The sequence below is a fragment of the Heloderma suspectum genome, chromosome 1, assembly GCF_057233095.1.
Source record: "Heloderma suspectum isolate Gila_16-S chromosome 1, 16-S_ref, whole genome shotgun sequence".
NCBI lineage: Eukaryota > Metazoa > Chordata > Lepidosauria > Squamata > Helodermatidae > Heloderma > Heloderma suspectum.
This window is the reverse complement of record NC_139458.1, coordinates 312,485,023-312,505,725: the sequence shown is the minus strand read 5'-3', so window position 1 is coordinate 312,505,725 and position 20,703 is coordinate 312,485,023. Positions and strand designations below refer to the sequence as shown.

General features: G+C 43.2%; 1 protein-coding gene across 9 annotated transcripts in view; it reads right to left on the bottom strand.

The window, feature by feature from the left end:
* KLHL32 (kelch like family member 32) overlaps positions 1–19,134 on the bottom strand; it is a 98,712-nt gene extending 79,578 nt beyond the window's left edge. For 2 of the 9 annotated variants that reach the window (XM_084827157.1, XM_084827155.1), the window contains exons 1-3: positions 18,851–19,134; positions 6,752–6,834; positions 2,221–2,401 (exon numbers count right to left, since the gene is read on the bottom strand). In XM_084827157.1, coding sequence (XP_084683283.1) covers positions 2,221–2,401; positions 6,752–6,774 — 204 coding nt within the window. In that variant the 5' untranslated portion in view covers positions 6,775–6,834; positions 18,851–19,134. Of the gene's footprint in view, positions 1–2,220; positions 2,402–6,751; positions 6,835–18,380 lie in introns of all 9 variants that reach the window. The other 7 variants (XM_084827156.1, XM_084827154.1, XM_084827159.1 and 4 more) reach the window with 7 other exon arrangements.
* Between the last annotated feature and the right edge of the window lie 1,569 nt (positions 19,135–20,703).

The following is a 20,703-nucleotide window of genomic DNA, read 5'->3' as shown; positions in this document are numbered from 1 at the left end:
AAAAATGAAGCTGCCAGCCAAGCTTATCTGGAAGAAGACAATTCTGGAAGAAGGCAATTTTGATCTTGGTTATTTAGGGCTTTAAAGGGTTAAAAACAGCACTTTGATTGGAGCTGTTACCAGTGAAACTGATGAGAGAGTGGTGCAATGTGATCCATTCCAGCAGTTCTAGTTAGTACCCTGGTAGATGCATTTTTAACAAACGGAAGCTTGCAAGCTGTCTTCAAGGATAACTACATGTAGAGTGCATAACAGTCTAGCCTAAAGTTACAAGAGCATGAATGACTGAGGGAAGGTGTGGTAAAAGCATTCCTGACTACCACCACTACCTGGCCATCCATGAAAAGATCCAGATGTGGTAGCAATCCCCAAATCTGAACCTGATGCTTCAAGGAGAGTACAACACCCCCTTTCCTCCGATTATAGTAGGCTTCAATCTTGTGAAGAACTTCTAAACAATATCCTCTACCTCCCCCAAAATCACCTCAGCTATCCAAAACAGCAGGACAGCTCTATTCTTCATATTCTGTCTTAGTAATGGGGCAAAATATAATTCAGAACCTCTCAAACATCAGGAGGAGAAAACTTGGAACCCATAGAATAGCAGACTTTTTACTCAATGAAGCTTTTTTTGTTACCTAGGCATCACCTTAAATCAAACTCCAGCTTTGCTAATATAAGAAGACTAGCACATTTCTCTTTACTTCCATTTCCTGCTGCAAGGAACCCATGAGTTCCGCTTAGTGCTGGAGAAAGATCCAAGTAAAATGCTAGATTTTATAGTTTTGGAAAGACTACTGCGTGAAACCCTGGGGAGACATTGCTCCTGGTCAGAGTTGACAATACTGGGCCAGATGGAGCAAGGCTCTGACTCAGTATAATGTTCCTATGTTCCTTTGATGCCAGCCAAAGTGTCACAAAGCATGAATGTAACATGTCTTGTTGATAAGAATTCATTGTATTTCATAGTAGCACTATTCATAAAAATCTGTGTATGCTAACTGTAAATGATTACTGATAGAATAATTAGCTATGTATGCTATAAGCTAACTGTGAATACTGATAAGTATTCTTGGAAAAGGGGCAAAGAGAATTACCACAAGTGAGTTGGTTAACTACCTCCATCAAAGCGAAAAGCTGCTTGGCTTAGGATGGATACCTTCATTAAAGAGCTTCTGAAGTCAATGGTAAACCTGGCTGCATTGGAAAACAGCCCTATTAGGGTTAGATAATAGAACTAGAAGTAGCAGTATGACCAGGTCCAACACTTAGATTGAGGTCATCAACACAGGGGTGATAAAAAGCAAGGGTTTGATCTGTTTAGGAAAGAGATCCTAACGAGAACAAGAAGCCTACCAAACATGATTACATAAGCTGTGCCAAACATGCCTGTCAGATAGGTAACTGTAAGATCTTAATGATGTCTGCTTGTTGGTTGAGAGGAACAGAACTTTAATTTTACTAAAGGATATGCTAACCACTATTTCTATTGGGGTTTGAATCATCCTAATTGCATTGTATATAGTAATGTGTTTTGCTTGTTTTATCATTGCAAAGTTTTGTTATTCTCTAATACTATTTGAGCAAAGTGGGTGGGTGGGTGGGTGGATAGACAGACAGACAGACAGACAGACAGATTTTTGTGGTATCCTTTTGTGATATTTAGCTTGAGGGGTGTTTCAGAGACCACAACCCATAAAATACTTCTTGAAGCCCAGAAGACTCAGCTGGGATGTACACATCCGTTGCAGTGTGGGGTCTATCCACACAGCTGCTGTTTTCTCTCTTGGTCAGGTGAGTCACAGACACACCTGTTCAAGTAAAAGAAACAAGCTATTCCGATGGCGCGAGAATGAGTCTCCCATCTCAAAAGCACTTATTGCAAATTGAAGAGCGATCTCAAACAGGTGTGAAATAACCCAGTTCAATTGATTGTTTTTAAATGTAGGAAAGGTCCCCTATGCCCAGGCCAATTGTTAGCAACTACATACACGTAACACAGAATACATATATTAATACCCACCAATATGTAAGACAGAGAGAGCGCACGCTGAAAAATAAAATTCTCCCATTGAAATATCTGGCTATATCTTGATCATTGTTTACGCTGGCAAAAACAGATACACATCAACAATTATAATAATCCAATGGTTTACAGTGACCTAAAAACATAACTGCAAGGCATCTTCATTTACCAAATGTATTGCTCCATTCACTTACTCTGAAGTAGTCACTGCATGCTGCTAGGACTGCCTTGTGAGCATGGAATTTCTGCTCTTCTGCAATGAGAGTTATATCACAGAGTATCCCATCACTTCTCTGTTGGTTCAGAGCAGCCAAGACAGCATCATTATGGGAGCTGGACTGGCAAAGTCTCTGACCAGTCAGCATATCTTGGATGCTGTAAAAGATGAAGGAAGGAGTACATCCAGGAGTATCAAAATACAGACACTGAAAGATATGTATGAACTTTGTATTATTTCATTTATAATTGGCAACAGGTAAGCCATCCTCCCACAGCCTCCATCCCACATCTGTAAAATGGATGTAGAGCAGCCTACTTCACATGGCTATTGCAAAGATGAATAGGTAAGTGACCTGTCCTGGATGGGGTTGCACTCCCCCTGAAGGAGCAGGTGCGTAGCTTGGGAGTACTCCTAGATCCATTCCTGTCACTGAAGCCCCAGGGAGACTCCGTGGCCCAGAGTACTTGGGGCCAGCTTCGGCTGATCCTCCAGTTACGGCCTTTCCTGGACAGGTATAACCTAGCCACAGTAGTGCATGCACTGGTAACTTCCCGATTAGACTACTGCAATGCACTTTATGTGGGGCTGCCCTTGAAGATGAGACTCGGAAGTTGCAGCTAGTGCAAAATGCAGTGGCTAGACTGTTGACCGGAACATCTCATAAAGATCATATAACGCCAGTTTTAAAGGAATTGCACTGGCTGCTTCCTGTCAGAATTCAAGGTTCTGGTGATGACATTTAAAGCCCTAAGTGGCTTGGGACCTCGATATTTGAGGGAGCTCCTCTCCCTATATATGCCTGTCCGAGGACTGAGATATGTTGGAGGGGCCCTCCTCTGCACCCCACCAGTGAGAGACATACACTATGGTGGGATGTGCAAGAGGGCCTTCTCTGCTGTGGCACCCCGGTTGTGGAAAGCCCTCCCCTTGGAGGCCTGATTGGCATGTACATTGGTTTCATGTCAGCACCAAGTTAAAACACGGCTTTTAGGCTTTGAGGGCTAAATGTATTCCCTAAAGTTGCACACTGTTTTAACTGTTATATTGTTTTAGATTTTTAATTAGTATTAACTTGTTTAATGGTTTGATATGCTTTTAGCTGTTTAAATTATTTATTGTTTTATCCTGTTTAAATTGATTTTATCTGTACGCCACCCTGAGATCTTAATGATATAGGGCAGAATACAAATGTTTTAAATAAATAAAATAAATAAGGAAATGTTGTTACCAGCTAAACTCTGGGTTTAGGGAGACCTGTAGATACATAAACAAAATGAATATTCCCAAATAGGTTGACAGATGCTCTGCTGATCTAATCAGAAAATAAAACCACCCACCCAAATGACTTACAAAAGGAGAACACAACAATCGCTACAAATGCTCAAATGTTTCCATCAGGATCATATCCCTAAAGGAATATAGCTAACATTGTAATTGATGTTCGAGAGCAAAAGCAGAATCCAGTTCTTGGCTAACAGTGAATAGCCAACAAGTTATGCAACCCTACACAATTTTACTTAGAAGTAAGCCTCATTAATTTTGATGGGACTTCTCTCCAAGTATTCATGCTCAGGGCTATCAGCTTTTCCAGGAGCTTTTGGGACCACACTTTCAGTTTAATTCTCCTACACTTAGAAAAGGCACTTTATACATTTGTTATGGTGGTCAAGCAGACCTGCAATTAAATCACAGTTAAAAAACAAACACAAACAGTGCTATGTATTTGGCAATTATTCCAAAATACATGTCAAATATATGAAATTTGCTTAAGGATTATTATTTTAAAGTACAGACATGGAGATATAGTATTTGGAGTCTGTTAATGAGCATAACTTCAGATACCTTACTTGATTTGTTCCTCCCCCCAACTAAAAATCCCACGGAGGTGTGAGGAAAAATAAATAAATCTTGAAAGCTTAACAACTTTTATCTTAATTATTGTATGCATGCAAAGTTGCTATTGTGTATCTGGAGTTATTTAGACCCCAATATGTGGGGTGTGCAGTGGTGTATGTTTTTGTTTTCACTAGGGCTCACTTTATAGTCTAACTGCTTCCATTAACTATTTTACCAAAATTCTTAAATAAAAAGGGGGGTAAAGGGCCTGAAACATTTGGCCACCTACTGTAGGAAAATTCACACAGTGGCATGGTTTTAGGAAAAGGTTTCACATGTTCTGGTAATCCTTGGGCATCAGGTATATCCTCCACAAACACAGATGGGTTGAAGTGTTAAAGTACTGGAATATCTTTCTAAATATAGTACTGGCTTCTTCTGATAATCTGTTAAATTACCATTGCCAATTCCTGTCAACACCTTTGGCTGAAACATAAATACGCATAAGCTAGATAAGATGATTTAAATACACACACACGCACAAATATTTCACTACAAACTAACAGCATGTTAATGCCAAAGCCACATTTTGCATTTCTCTAGTCCAGCATTCCCCAACCTGATGTGCTGGTCTACAAATCCCATCTTCTCCAGCCATTCGTGAACAATGGTCTTGCTGACTGGGGATAATGGGAGCTACATCTGGAGGGCACCAGGTTGGGGAAACCTGTTCTAATTGGTTTGTGGTTCAGTCGTTAAGTCGTGTTCGACTCTTCGTGACCCCATGGACCATAGCACTCCAGGCCTTCCTGTCCTCCGCTCTCTCCCGGAGTGTGCTCAAGTTCATATTCATTACACCGTCTGCGGTGATCTTGGAGCCCAAGAAAGTAAAATCTGTCACTGCTTCCATTTCTTCCCCTTCTATATGCCAGGAAGGGATGGGGCCAGATGACATGATCTTAGTTTTTTTTAATGTTGAGTTTCAAACCAGCTTTTGCACTCTCCACTTTCACCCTCAACAAAAGGCTCTTTAGATCCTCTTCCCTTTCTGCCATTAGGGTGGTATCATCTGCATATCGGAGGTTGTTGATAATTCTCCCGTCAATCTTAATTCCGACCTGTGATTCATCCAACCCGGCGTTTCTCATGATGTACTCTGCATATAAATTAAATAAGCAGGGTGACAATATACAGCCTTGTCATACTCCTTTCCCAATTTTGAACCAATCGGTTGTTCCATGTCCGGTTCTTACTGTTGCTTCTTGACACTCATACAGGTTTCTCAGGAGACAGGTAAGGTGGTCTGGTACTCCCATCACTTTAAGAATTTGCCACAGTTTGTTGTGATCCACACAATCAAAGGCTTTAGCGTAGTCAATGAAGCAGAAATAGACGTTTGTCTGGAATTCTCTTGCTTTCTCCATGATCCAGCGAATGTTGGCGATTTGATCTCTAGTTCCTCTGCCTCTTCGAAACCCAGCTTGTACTTCCGGTAGTTCTCGGTTCACATGCTGCTGAAGCCTAGCTTGTAGGATTTTGAGCATCACCTTGCTGGCATGTGAAATGAGCGCAATTGTATGGTAGTTTGAACACTCTTTGGCATTGCCCTTCTTTGGAACTGGAATGTAAACTGACCTTTTCCAGTCTTGTGGCCACTGTTGAGTGTTCCAAATGTGTTGGCATATTGAGTGCAGCACTTTAACAGCATCATCTTTTAGGATTTTAAATAGCTCAGCTGGAATACTGTCATCTCCACTAGCTTTGTTGTTACTAATGCTTCCTAAGGCCCACTTGACTTCACTCTCTAAGATGTCCGGCTCAAGTTCAGTGACCACACTATCAAGGCTATCAGGGACATTACAGATGCAAAACCTACTCTGAAACACCCATTTAAAGGAAATTGCTCTTCTGCTTCCTAGCATGTTAACACACAAACACAAGTGTTGTGATAGGATATGTTGCAGGCTGCCAGGCTCAAGGGTCAGGCGAAAATTCCTTAAGATTGAAATCTGAGCCTAGTTCTGTGAATTTGGGGGCTGGAGTTCACATCTCTCTCTCACACATGCACGCACGCACACACACACACACGCACGCAAAGCAAGCTTACAATCACATATGAAATATGTAGAAATATGTAAAACATAGAGAACAATTATCATGTAAAAATGACCTCTCCCTATTTTATGCATTATGCCCTTCACGGTAACTTTCACAACAAAATTAATGACCTTAATCAAATCAGTTTTGCAGGAGGGGGAATCTCACGGTTCTTTCTCCTTTATTGTTCATCACCCACAACAAAAACAACTTGGACCCAAAGTTTAGATGGCAATCTGGTGGCCAATCCAGGAGGATCAACACAATGCTGCTAATTAACAGGAAGACAGATTTTTTGTGTGTCAGTATGATTAGCATGCAAATGAGCTCAGAAAACACAGCAGGAACAAATATTGTCTATGTAAATGTTTCTATGGGGAAAAGTTACAGTGAAAAATCATGGAAGACCATCACAGCTGCAAAAGTAAATCCTCACAGACAGGACTCGGTACAGTCCTTTTGATGCAATATTTATGTATGCAGTTTGTCACGCTGCCGTCCTCTAGGCTAGCATTCAGTACATGAATACACACCCAATGAAAACTGTCTGGGACAGCTCCCATGAACTATACCTGAGGCACACCTCAGACGGCATCCTTCAGCTTTGCCCTTATTGCTGCTTAAAAACACACAGGGAAAGCAGCACGCATTCCAGCTAGAGAAAAAAAGAAAACAAGAGTTAGAATTGAAAGCTTCTGTTCCCTCCATAAAGAACGTCAGCACCATTACAAAAATAATCAGGCGAGATGGTGCCCCCTTTTAATGGAACAGGTGCCCCTTATTAATGGCACAGATCAGCTGCAACAATTGGATGGAAAAGAGCTATACTAAGTAATACTACGCTACATGCACTTATGGAAGGGAACTAATAGAGCACAGAAAGTCACATGTGGAAAGCAGTTCATTGTCTGATTGCTGCACAGTTTCTGAGAGCAGGCTAAATGGATAAAATTATGGTGTATAAGAAGCAGTTGAAAGACCTAGCCTCAGGACTCTAGGACATATTTTTTCCTTAAACAGGATTTGAAAAACAAGATTTATTCGACACATTATACACATTTTGGACTATCTATTCTGCATCTTTTCCATTTTGCTCTGACAAATTATTTCAGTATATTGCAGATCTCTTCTAATCATGTTAAACCCACTGGGGCCCAAACTGGGCAGAAAGCAAGGAAGTTATAGTTTCAAAAACTCTTACACTGCGTACAAAACTAGATTTTAGGGCTGTTCTTTTAAATGCACCCTAGCAAAAAAGTGCAGGAAATTCTGCGGAAAACTTATAAGCCAAGGACTGGAGAGTTACTTATTGGCTACCTAAAAAAATACCAAAAAAAACAAACGCTGAGACTATATAGCCCACAAGGGATTGCCACAAAACCCATTTTCTGGATACTTTTTTCCAGTTCATGTTGCAGCCTATATCTGTGCACTCAAGATCCAAGAAATGGGCCTAAAAGGCCATGAAAAAATAATTAAGGTCTCAATCTTATACATGTTTGGACAGAAAAAAGTCCTACAACTCCCAGCATGCCCCAGCCAGGAATTGGACATTTTTTCTGTCTAAATATGCATAGGATTGTGCCCTTAGGGGGGTTTGAACTGAGTCATGTTCTGATCTACTTTAGGAAAACTGTACAATAAGGAGGAAAAGATAAAGCCGAAGCAAGATGATGCAAGTCTATCAGTAATTGTTCCCACATGAGCCCTACTAATCATGGTACATCTGCTGGTGTTATTTTGAAGTTTCACTTCATGTGGAGGTGAAACAATCTTTCCAGCTACCTTTGTTTTCCACGTTCCAGAACGGACGTCTTTCACCACCAACAGCGATGTGGGGTAGAAAATTTTCCAGTGCTTTATTTTTCCACAGAAAAAAATCAATTTTGTAAGTTTCTTAGTAAAAAATAAATGGATGCCAATTGCAAATACAATATTAGACAAGTATGGCAGTTTCAAAATTGTCAGGCAATTATTCCTAGCAAGTATGCAAAAGAATACATATGTTACTGAAATACATATATGTCTCAGTGTGAAATGGGATTAAGAAGTAGTGTCAACAAAACTGAAGGTGCCCCAACAACCTCAGGGGAAGAGAGTTGAACTCAATTGAAATAGATGAGTGGTTGTCAGCATATCATGCACAGTTCTTTATTAGTGGCCCTGTTTGAACATAATGGTGGCTTCCGACGGCAATTTGTGGGTTATTTAATACACAAATTGCAGACACACGAGCCACTTCTGGTTTCAAGTCACTTTTGTGCATCCCTAGGTTGTTACCGTGACATCTGAACCCAGACACTTGGGGTTGTCTGTAGCTTAAACCCCCAAGTTAACCCATAGTTTGTTCTTGATTAACTTGGGGTTGTTTAACCCATGAACAACCCTAAGTGCCTGGGTTTGAACATCACAGAAACAACCTACAAATGCTGCATTCATAGGTTGCTGGTGGAAAATGGAGTGGCTCACGCATGTCCTCACAGTTCATGGGTTAATTAATCCATGAATTGCTGCCATTATGTCCAAATAGGGTCACTGTGTCACCTTTTAGTATCTTCGTTTTTTCCCCCCTGAAATTTAAACAATGCAAGGAAAGTACCTTCTACTGCCTTTAATTTTTTTACAAGTATTCAAATAGAATGTCTACATAACATAATATTTAAATCATTAAGTGAGCTTTAATCCCTCCCCCTTCAAATATTTCAGGTCAAATACTTGTGATGTACTGGGACCAAAAATTAGTATGGGATTCCTTTTTTAGCTTTATTTACTAAATACAAGTAAAGTAAGCATGGTAAATCAGATCTCTTTAGAGCATCTGAAAATCTTCCAATGCATCCTGAAATTTTCAATGCAACTTAATTCCATGCAAATTAACCTAATTTTCGGGGGGGGGGGGATTCCAGAAAAAAAATAACCTAATTTGAATAGGATTTTTTTTTTCTGGATTTTTTCCAATTCAAAAATTTACAGAAAATGCACTTCACTAAGCATCAGTATGTTAAGAAATCATCTATAATGTACCTGCTCTGGAAATTCCAAAATGGTTATGTTTCCAGATTTAGGGAAGAATTCTACCATTATTTACTGCAGGGGGAACGCTTCAAAGTTCATCCCATGCCGAAGTAGCTAAAATAATTGTATCATCTTCCCAAATGGTAAGGGCAGCATTACTCACCTCTTGTTTCCCTAGATTTATGAGCCATTGTAGAAACACACTAAAGCTTGGTACAAACATGTGAACAGCCCAGAACAAACACTCGGGTAAAGTCAGAAGTTTTTTGAAACAATGAGAAGTGCCTTATGCATTTCCAGGGCAGCTCTTCATCACGGCAAATGTATGTAACCCTTCAATATCTAACTTAAGTAGTATACTCTGTTAGATCTGAACTGTTATACAGATTTGCCCCCAGGGCTTTTCAAGGGTTTGGTAGCGCATGGAGAAAGTCCTCCCATGTATACGTGTGGGAATTTTTCAGACCTTACAATGCACAGATGTAGGTCAGGGGCATAGCTTGCTAGCATATTGCCTGTTCATGGTAAGTGCAAAGAACGTCTGAAAAGAGCTCAAGCCTCAATATGTAGAACATTCAAGTGATATATATGTGGGTTAAAGACAACGTTGCACACAACAGGATTTTCGCTTGTTCTTCTACTCCAAACTTGCCCCCCCCACACACACACCAAATTTGCTCCAGTGAGTCCCCTAACCCACTGAAGAGTTGGGGCTATGCAGGGAGCTGCAGGGGGAAGGGAAATCCATTCTGCTAGTAGTTTCCATTCCGCTGGTGGACAATCCCTAAGAAAAACATGTGTAAAGGAGACGATCTTAATCCCACAAAGGATCTGGAAGCAGAAGCCTTGGTAAAGCGGCGGGTTAAAAGCCTCATGTAGAAAAGCCCTAAGTGTAAGCCAGCCCTAAGGCTCAGTTCACCATGTGACCAGAGGCTAGACAACCAGCTCTCAGCAAAACTGATACATTTTAAATAAAAATACTTCAATGCAATCGATATCAGAAATACAATAGGAAGCTCTTCACTACCACTCTGTTCCACATACCTGAGGCTTGATCTAAATTATGATGCAGCACAATGAAATGGCAAAATGGATTAAACCATTTCAATCTACAGATGGGCAGATTGCATTGTTTTGTAGGGAAGTATTCAAAAAATGGTGTCCCCCACCAAAAGTAGCACATTTCCTACTACTCCACAGGAGTCTGCCATCTCATTCTAATGCATGTCTAGAACCCACCCTAACTAGAGCTAGCAAAGAGAAAGCAGAGCCAACATCAAGCATTGGGAGCTTGATTTATTTTTCCTTCTCAGAAGGGCTGTTGCCTGGGAGATAAGGTGGTCACTCTGCTCATTTATACCATATGTATGCAGCCTTCATCATCCATTGCCCCCGTCACCTTTATCATTTTATTAGGTCATCCTAATCATATATTAAGCTGCAGAGCAGATGACAGTGGCTGCTGTCCTAATATGAGCTTTTTGCACTATATGCCAGCACTTTAAAAACCTGGAAGTTCTCAGAGGCAATATCTTCAGGGTTGCACTCTAATGCTTACTATTGATAGTGTCAGCACGACCAGCAATTACCGTCTTAATAAAGCTAGGCATTGCCGTGTAGGATATTTGATTCCAGCTGCTTTGATCTACCACACAGCGGTGAGCAAACACTGCCCTGGAAAGGGTACGCTGACTTGAAAAGCACATTCCACCCCAGGAAGGACATTACAACCAGATTAAAGCTACAATCCCACAGGCACAGCACATCCCGTGAAACAACAGCACCAAGCAATTCCAGTCTTTCAAAACTACTAGGAGCTACAGCGAAGGTGATTTGTTGGGAAATGAAAATATTCCTCTATTATTTGTGTGTGAAAGAGGAAGAAAGAAATACACTTAGTGCAAACAAAATGCTATTCTCTTTTCAAAAATTCTTTGCCTGAATTATGCTATTCCTGAAACTTATGCAGACGATAGCTATTTTATTTTCTCAGCCACGTCCCAGGAAAGTTTTAAATGTAGAGTGAAGAGAGGAGGAGAAGAAACTGAGGCTGCAATCCTATATACACTTACCTGGGAGTACGTCTCACTGAACTCAGTAGGACCTATGTCTGAGTAGACATGTTTAGGATTGTGCTGTAAAATTATTTTAGTTGTATTTTTAAGTGTACCGTCAATGCTGTTTCACAGGGAGTATAACATTATTTTTCACAGGAAGTATAATACGTTTTTTAAAAGTATATTCAGAACCATAGTGCACACAAATTAAAGTGTCTTTAAAACCCACACCAAGCAAGTGGCCCATGAATTTAAACTTTTACAAAAGTTCATGCTGCTTTATTCCCAAGAGTTAATAAAAAGCCAGGAGTGTCTACATTTATTCCATATAAAGTAGACTGTGATGGAAAAGGTTTCTGACATAATAAGGACATCAACCTGCTCACAAATGTTTGGAATTCTTTTTATATAACTTCAAGCAATTTCATTGTTGTTTGACCATAAATTTCAAAAACATGTATTATGGTTCACAAAGACATGGCAACATGAGATGGGCTTCAAAGGGGGGAACAGAGTGGGGTATGAGAGTAAAGCAGGCAATATTTTTGCACTCTTAGATGTTTGATGCCAAGCAGGATCACAAGTGCAAGGAAAAAGAACATGGCTTTTGTCTGCCTTTTTCAAATATCCGCACAAGCCAATGAAAGTTATGGTCAAACATGACATTAAGTATCATTTTGGGGTATGTGAATTAAAACGTCCTAGTTATCACCCAGGAAACACGGAGAAAAGCTATAATGATTACTAAGATAAATAAGCCTTTCAAGCTGAGATATCAGGGAATTCTAACTTATTTAATTTTGACAGGAACAGGAATTAAAGCATCCTTATAAGTAATGAGTCAGGAGGTTATTGACCACCCCCAGCTCTGCTTGATGTGTCATCTCCTGACATTTCCTTACTTTGCCTCGGTTGTCCACTACTTGCTGCCGGGAACAGGCAGCCTCCATAGTAGTGTACTGTGTTCTGTGCAGGATTGTTCACATGCAGGATTGCTCAGCCTGTTGTACTTCTACTCGTCTTACTCTTGCTCCTTTAACATCAGCTACACACACAGAATTTGAACACGTGAAGCTGTTCTTAGTATGAAAATAAGGCAGAGGAACTGTACCACCCATAAGGCTGTCAGTGCTGACAGTGCTCTAGTCTATCTCTGAAATGGGGAAATGACCCAGGCAATCAATATGATCACTCCTAGATATTTTGAGCCAAACTGTAGAGCCCGTTCAGCTCCTTGATATACAGTGGAGATGAAGTGCAATGAAACGGTTGAGTTGATGGCTTCAGTGCAAGTGGCAGAAGACTCATGGTGGAAGGCTCATTGACAGAGAACAGGCTAGCATTTACATTAAGGCCTACTCTTTGGCAATGATAGTTGTGAAAAATGCATACCACCACTGGACCTGCAGCATTGCTGAGCTCTTCCAAATGGTGACTGAGGGGCCTCTTACAATCTGTCCTGGATGGATAGCTGCATACTCCTTTGCTAGACTACCACGAACAATTTGCAACACATTTTGCTGATAAAATTGCCCACATTTATTCAGACTTCAGTGCCACAGTTACAAGAGAGTCAGAAATGGCTGCAGCTATTGTACTAGTTGGTAAAGTTATGGATATCTTTCAGCTTGTTCAGTCTGAGAATGCAGACAGCTGGAGGACTAAGACCAATCCCCTGAACTCTGGATTCCTACCCTAGTTAACTCGGTCAAGTTGTGTCTGTATATATGATTGTCAGAGGTGGATAATGCCTGTATAAGACAGAGGAGGTGCCGTGGTAAGAACCCTCCTCCTCTGGACCCTAGACAATTATCACCCAGTTTCAAATCTACAATTATTGGGCAAGGGATTAGAGCATGTAGTGGTGTCACAACTCCAAGTATTTCTGACTGAACATAGATCCATTCAGCTCTGAAACCACCTTGGATGACCCACACTGGAAGACAAACAGGCGAGTGCAAAAGGTACAGTCTCAACAGCTTTATATACCAATCATGGTATCTTTCTGAATCACCGTACCAGCGTGGGACCAGGAAGCAGTTTTTCAGTGGCTCCAGTCCTTCCTGTAAGGAAATTCCCAGAAGGTGCTGGGGGATTGTTGTTCCACCCTGTGGCTTACAGGTTGTGACAGGGATCCACTGTGTTTCCTCATGCAGAATGTTGACATCTTGCTTATGACAGGGACTCTGTCCTCCCTTCAAACTACTACATGGATGATAAATGTTTATAATTGCTGAACTCCAGGGTATAAAATGATAGTGTGCATTACAATTCCTGCCTCATTTAGCAGGAGAGCTAGTATTATCAAAAAAAGATTATAAGAAATGGCTAGTTTATTGGGCGATAACTTCTCTATGGGACCATGCAAATACAAAGCACCCCCTAAAGGACACCTTCTCCAGGAAATGTCCTTGTAGGGAGGGGATGGAACAAAGCAAGACAATAATTGGAAACAGAGCACTTATTAATGTTTAATGTAATCAACTACCTGGAGCATCTGTAAGATGAAAGTGTCAGCGTTTGGTATACATGCAATTTTAACCAAAGCTGATAAAGCTCGAAGACATTTACCAAGCTCTTCATCGGGGCAGGCAACTTGTGTCTCTCTGGATGTTTTGGCCTACAACTCCAATCAGCCCTAGCTAGCATAGCGACTGGCAAGGAATGGTGGGAGTTATAAGCCAAAACATCTGGAGGGCCACAAGTTGGCCACCCCAGTCCACATTCAATCCCATTCAAAGAATTATCCCAAACTGGCTAATACAATACTCCTTTTTTAAAAAGAGGAAAACTATATTTCCTATATAATTCAAGTGTAGCAGCTGATTCACACAACCATTTTGACCTTTTGGAATCAGAGTTGAAATCAATCTATAAGCTGTTTACAAGCAGGAGACTGTTCTCTTTAATGGTTCTCATTGTATCGAGATTGCCAGGCAACTCACATTGAGTTGACCCATTTTTCAAATGTCTCTCAATTCAATATGTGGGTCAGCTGATCATGGGCTGACTGGTGTGTGCAGTGAACCACAAATGCATCTGTTTCTGCATGTGTAGAAAGGTCACTTCGGACTAATTTTATCCCAAAAGGGATGCACAATGGTTTCCCCACAAAATTGTCTTGACACAGTAATACCCTATTTCATTATTATTTCCCTTATATAATGCCTAGCTTTTGTCAAAATTCCCACAATTGATTACTGGTACTCTAAGGGCTTAGGCATTATTACCAGAGACAAGGTATTGCCACCACTCCATGCTTCATCCCCCCTTCCTCATAACTACCGTGACATCATTGCAGTGTTTGCTGCCCAACCTCAGAAGCTCTTGGCTATCGGAATGGAGCAATGCACAGTATGATGCCATCACATCACGCACGTTGTTTACCTCAGCTTACTTTTGTTTAACAACTCACTTGGTACCCATAGGAGGGCATTCCCGTTGCTATCTCCGATATCAGATGGCGAATAAAGCATGGGTTCCGCTGCTGACACAGACATAGCAGTGGGGATTCCAGACAGCCAGGCCTGACTCACCCACACTGCAGAGAGTGGCCGCTCTTTCCTGCACAGATGAGTCCCAGTGCCCCTGAGATCACAGACAGCAGCGGGGATGTGGGGCAGCCTGGGTGGCAGGACACAAACATGGGGGGAGAGCGAGTGTTCTTTCCTGTGCACGGGCAAGCCACAACTCTTGCTGCCCCTCAACCCCAATCTTAGATCAGAAATAGCAGGTGGAGAGGGGTGCAGTTTCTCAGTGCTTGGAGGAAGCACAATTTCCTGCCTCCTTCTAGCATGAAGAAAAAAAGGGGGGAAAGGGGGAGTGACATCAGGGGGTGGGACCAAGCCCCTGATGTCATCCAGCTCACAGTGAGTGCGTGAGGGGGCTGGATTGTTTAAAACAGTTCTGCACCCCTGCTATAGGCAATCAGGAATTCCATGTAGGTGAGTGAGCAGGCTGGTGGAGAAGGTATGGATCTCTCTCTCCCAGCCAGCCAGCTTGGTTTTTGTTCTGCCTGTGGAGGAGGGGAAGTCTCTTTTCCCATAACTAGCACAGTAATACAGCGGGAGGGTGAAAGAGGGACAGAGTGATCCATCCCTCCTCTACCAGTCCACTTAGCAGAAGTAAACTTTTTTTTATTAGCCTGCTAAGAGGCTGCGAGACTGTCTTTTCATGCTGCCCACAGAGGAGGGGAAGCCCCCTCCTTCACAGTCAGCATGAAAACACAGGCTACTAGGGGCATCTCTACACCAGTCTAAAATCCTGCATTTAAAACAGGGCTTTCTGCTTCAACTCCCTTTTTTCATCAGCTTCTTTCCCCCCCACTCCTTCTCCCCGTATCGGAGTCTTCCATTATCTTTCATTGATCTTGCTCCTCTTCTTGCCGCTTTTTCTCTTTTCACAGAGGAAACTCAAGCGGAACACAACCACAACGGGGTAATTTGATAGCTCAGTATCTGCATCTATTTAAAAATGGAACAAAGGGCATTTAGTGCAAGAGACACCCTGGAGGGACCCGGGTGTCATTGTAAAGAGCCCGCAAACTTCTGTGAAGGAGCAATCTCAATCGCAGGATAAAAGCTCCGTGTGAAAAAAGCCTAGGCTCTTAACAGGTTAGTAAAATGTTTGCTTGTCAGTAACTTTTGTAGGCTTGTTTACATGGATGGCTTACTTAGACACTGCAATGATGAGGGGACAAAGACACAAAAGCAGCTTAACTCCCATGCCTTGCATACATTCTAGTTAAACCCTAAACTAAATATCAGATGTACGTGAAGTGGTATATTGGAACACCATAAAGTTTTGCCTGTGTTCCATAACTTTTGATTCCTGTCTACTTTCCCCTGCACGCTTGAAAGATATATCCACACCTCAGAACAGGAAACTCTGAGTCCTCAGGGACTCCAGTGACAACAAGAAGATGTCAGTAGCCATTACCACCTCAGTTCCACTGATAACTACTGAAGAGAAACCAAATTAGATTTATGGAGAATGGATAGCAACAGAAGCCTTAGAAGTAAGCACAGCATCCTCATTTCATTTAGGTCTTAAATGCTGCCTGCTTAAGCAATTAAGGCTGCAATCCTAAACACACTTACTAAAGTCCACTGAACACAGTGTGAATACTTCTAAGTAAACATGTGTAACATTGTACTGCAAGTATGCAGAACAAGTACAATTAGCAAAAATAAGACTAAAGTTTTCAATGTAAATAGTAGCTAGTCTTTATCTGAAAATGTAAGAGCCATGCTGGACCAAACACCTATCTATCCAGCATTCTGTTCACACAATGGCCAACTAACTGCCTGTGGGAAGCCCACAAGTAGGGCATGAGTGCAACAGCACCCTCCCACTTGTGTTCCTCAGCAACTAATGTACATAGGTACACTGCCTCTGATATCGGAGGTAGCATACAGCCATCAAGACTAGTAGCCATTGATAGCCTTCTCCTCCAAGAATTAGTCAAATCTCCTTTTAAAGCCACGCCCCCCCTGGGGGGGGGGAGCATCACTATATCTTGTGGTAACAAATTCCATAGTTTGACTATGCGCTCTGTGAAGAAATATTTCCTTTCATCTGTCCTGATCTCCCATGAAACTGATTGGTGGGATGATCCCTGATCAATCAGTATTAGCTCAACTCCCATCAGGTTATACTTGAAGACGGGATTTTTTGCCCCAATGTGCATCACTTTATACTTGCTTACACTGAACCACATTTGCCATTTTGATGCCCATTCTCCCAGTTTAGAGAGATCATTTTGGAGCTCCTTGCAATCCCATTTTGTTTTGACCATCCTAAATAATTTGGTGTCAGCAGTAAACTTGGCCACTTAACTGCTCACTCCTAATTCTAGATCGTTTATGAACAAGTTGAACAGCAGTGGTCCCAATACAGACCCCTGTGGGACTTCACTGTTTACATCCCTCTATTGGGAGAATTTATTATTTATTTCTACTCTCTGCTTTCTGTTCTTTAACCAGTTCGTGATTCATAAGAGGAACTCTCCATGACTGCTAAGTTTGCTCAGGAATCTTTGGTGAGGGACTTTGTCAAAAGCATTTTGGAAGTCCAAGTAAACAATGTCTACCAGATCACCCCTGTCCACGTGCCTACCGACACGCTCAAAGAACTCTAAAAGGTTAGTGAGACAGGAGGACATATAATACCTTTACAGAAGCCATGCTGATTCTTTTTCAGCAGGGTTAACTGGCAGTATCAAAATCAAAATGGTTTTTCAGGAAAAACTAATGTTAAGCCTTCAATTAGTTTTACAGCTTGTTTGGAAATCTCTGGGAAACATCCATAAAGTATATCTCCCTCCCTACCCACCCAAATTTCCCAGAACATGAGCTGAAGGCACATGAGGCAGCAATTTCCTGAAGCTAACAGACTCTTTATCTGATCAGTGCCCCTGGATTAAAGATTGCCATGGAACCCCATACACACAGCCCTAGGCCACAATAGAAGAAGGACATTCCACTTCTCAAAACAGATAAGATACAATGAACACACAGGTGATAATGGCCACCTCCACAATGTGAAAAGCATCACCTGCTTATTTCTGCACCCCAAGCTGATAATGACAGAAACATAATAGCTCCGATAACAAAGGCAACTTCCCTCTTAGCCTGCAGTTGCAAGCCACCAACCACTACTCCTGAAAAGCAGCAGAATTCTCCATTGCCCATTGGTGTCATGTGTACCAATAGTTCTGATAACAGTATAACCGCTATGTGTAGATTCAGCCTAAAAGGCTTCAGAGTGAAACAACTCCTTGCCTAATCAGCTTGTGGGTTTCACCCCCTCCCCAAAGGATTCTACTCCCACTACTCTGCAATCTTTATTTTCCCCCTTACAGAGAGGTCCCTGGGACTACAGATAATAGGGTGACTAAATGCAAAGGAGGCGCAGACCTTGTACCTCTAAAACAGGTGCAGAAGTGGAAATGCCGTTTTTCTCTCCCCCTCAACAGGCCAGAGGACTCCTGCCAAAATCCGCCCTTTTACAGCAGCCTTCGCCAACCCGGCTCCCTTCCAGACATGTTGGACTACAACTCCCAGCATTCTCCAGCCAGCAAGGACACCTACTTAAGAAACTCAAAGGCCCCAATCCCAAATAGGTTTACCTAGAAGCGCACTCACACACACAGCCGTTTCAGTGCTCCTCGCCAAGGAGAGGGAGACGCGACTAAGCGCCTTCAGGCGGCTTTAAGGCCCCCTCGACCGCCGTGGTCAACGCATTTAGCGCCGCCGCCGGCGGAGCGCCGCTGCTTGAGGTTGCCCCGGCAACCCAGACGGAAAAATTAAAAAACAAAAACCTTCGTTCTTGGCGCAAAGGCCCCGCTGAACGAGCCGGCCGAGTGAAGTGGACTTTTCGTGCGTGGCAGTTGCAGCGCCGCCGCTGCCTTGCTCTTCCTTCCAAAACAGCCGGTTACAGGGAGGAGAAATTGCGTTACTATACTTTAGCATATATTTTTCTCTTAAAGGCGACGCTTTGCCCGGAAGGTGAAACCGTCCCCTACTCCCGATTAGCTGAAGCGAGCAGCAGCAGCCGCGTCCTCATCCACCAGGGCTCCCCGCGCGCGCGCGCACTCACCTCTCGAGGAGGCGCCGAGCAAGAGGAGCTCCGCAGCCGCGCGCCCGCCTCCGTCCTCCTCCCCCGGCCTCCCCTTCCCCGGAGGAAAAGCTCAGCTGCGCGGCTGGCAAGCAAACGGCCCGGCGTGCCCTCCGCTGGCTGAGCCGGTGTTGATAAGCGGCGGCAGCAGGATCCTCTCTCTCCCCCTCCCTTTCTTTCTTTCTTTCTTTCTTTCCCCCCCCCCTTCCCCTTTCTTGCCCTCCTCCTCCCAGTTGCCCAGCTCCCCGGGTCTCCTTTTCTCCAGTGCGCAGGAGCGACAGCAGCATTGCATTGTTAGCAACGGCAAAGCCGGAGGACGCCGAAGAATAGACACCTTGCAGGAGGAGCGTTGGAGGCCGCTCAAAGAAACGGCAGAGAGAAGAAAGATAGCCTCAGCTGCTGCCAGTCTCATCATTATCATCATCATCGCTGCTGCTGCTGCTGCTGCTGCTGGCGGCCGGTATTGAGGACCGCTGCTGGATCCCTGTCCCACAGCCGTCTTATTGGTGTGCCCCTTCCCACGATCCAGGGCCGTCCCAAGACAGGCTACTACCCGAGGTGGAGGACAGGATAAGACAACCACACACACGCACGCGCGCGCACCTTCCGTGTACGGGCTGGCGGTTGAATCGTACTTCAACACTGGCTTAGGGTCCACACCTGAGGGCGAAAGGTTAGGAGGCGACGGCAGACATGATGCTGTCCTCCAATGCCTCACACCGTCGCTTCTCCACCAGGCACCTGCGCACTCAGAGGTGGCAATGCAGCGACGGTGCTGCCAGCGCACCTCGCGTGAGCAAGGCAGCGCGTGCACACTCGTGCTGCCTGCCTCTTACCTGCTCACAAGTTCCAGGGCCTTTTCCCAATAGCGCTGCCCGTGAAAAGGCAACTAGACAAGACAGGATCGGGTGAGTATCACCACCGCCACCGTAGGCGCCAGCTCAGGAAGACAGGAAGGGTTGAGGAGATTGCGATCACCCCACCCCAGCATCTGTCACCTGAGGCAAGCACCTCACTCTGCCTAACGGTAGGGGCCAGCCTGATCTTGCTTTTCAACATCTGCCCCTTGGTGGCAAAGTGGGCATCCATGGCATCGCACAGGGTGGACAAGCTGGCTATGTGAATTTGGTTCTTTGATGTGTTTTGTGTTGTGTCTTTTTATCGTTGGGAGCTGCAGGAAAGGGTAGAGGGCAGTTTCCCCTCTTGTAAATCCTCATTCTCCCCTCCTCCCCCTTGCTGGCTTTCTCTAGGTGTGAAATACATACTAGATTTTCCCACAACAAGCAGTTTTAGCTAACCCTTTTAGATATTTGTATTTTATTCCCTTTCTTTTTGCTTTTTAAGAAAGCTTGGGCACAATACGATTTTAATTTTTTTTTTAAGAAGCTACAGGGCTGTTTGTTTTCTGCAAGAGAATGCTCCGGGAGGGGGGGGTTCCCTCTTCTAATCCCCCCTTTTCCATTACAAAAGACTCAAAGCAGCTTGCAAAATTTAAAAAGACAATAAAAATAATAACACACAATCACCATAAAGCAGCAATAAAAACAACCAGATTTAAAGCAAAACCCAGCAAATTGGCAGAATAGGATCACATACTAGAAGCACACTGAAACCAAAAAGTCTTTAACAAGTGTTTGAAAAGTTAAAAAGTAGCAGCTTGGCAGATCTCCATGGAGAATATATTCTACAGTTTCAGTGTGTTCTATGAGTGGAACATGCTCTTTCTTTGTTGTCTAGCCGGACCATGGATCACGCTAGACACGGGTAAGCCTCTGGATCTGAAAGCGCTTTAATGCATGGCCAGCAAGGCACTCTGTCAGCAAAGGGGCAGAGAA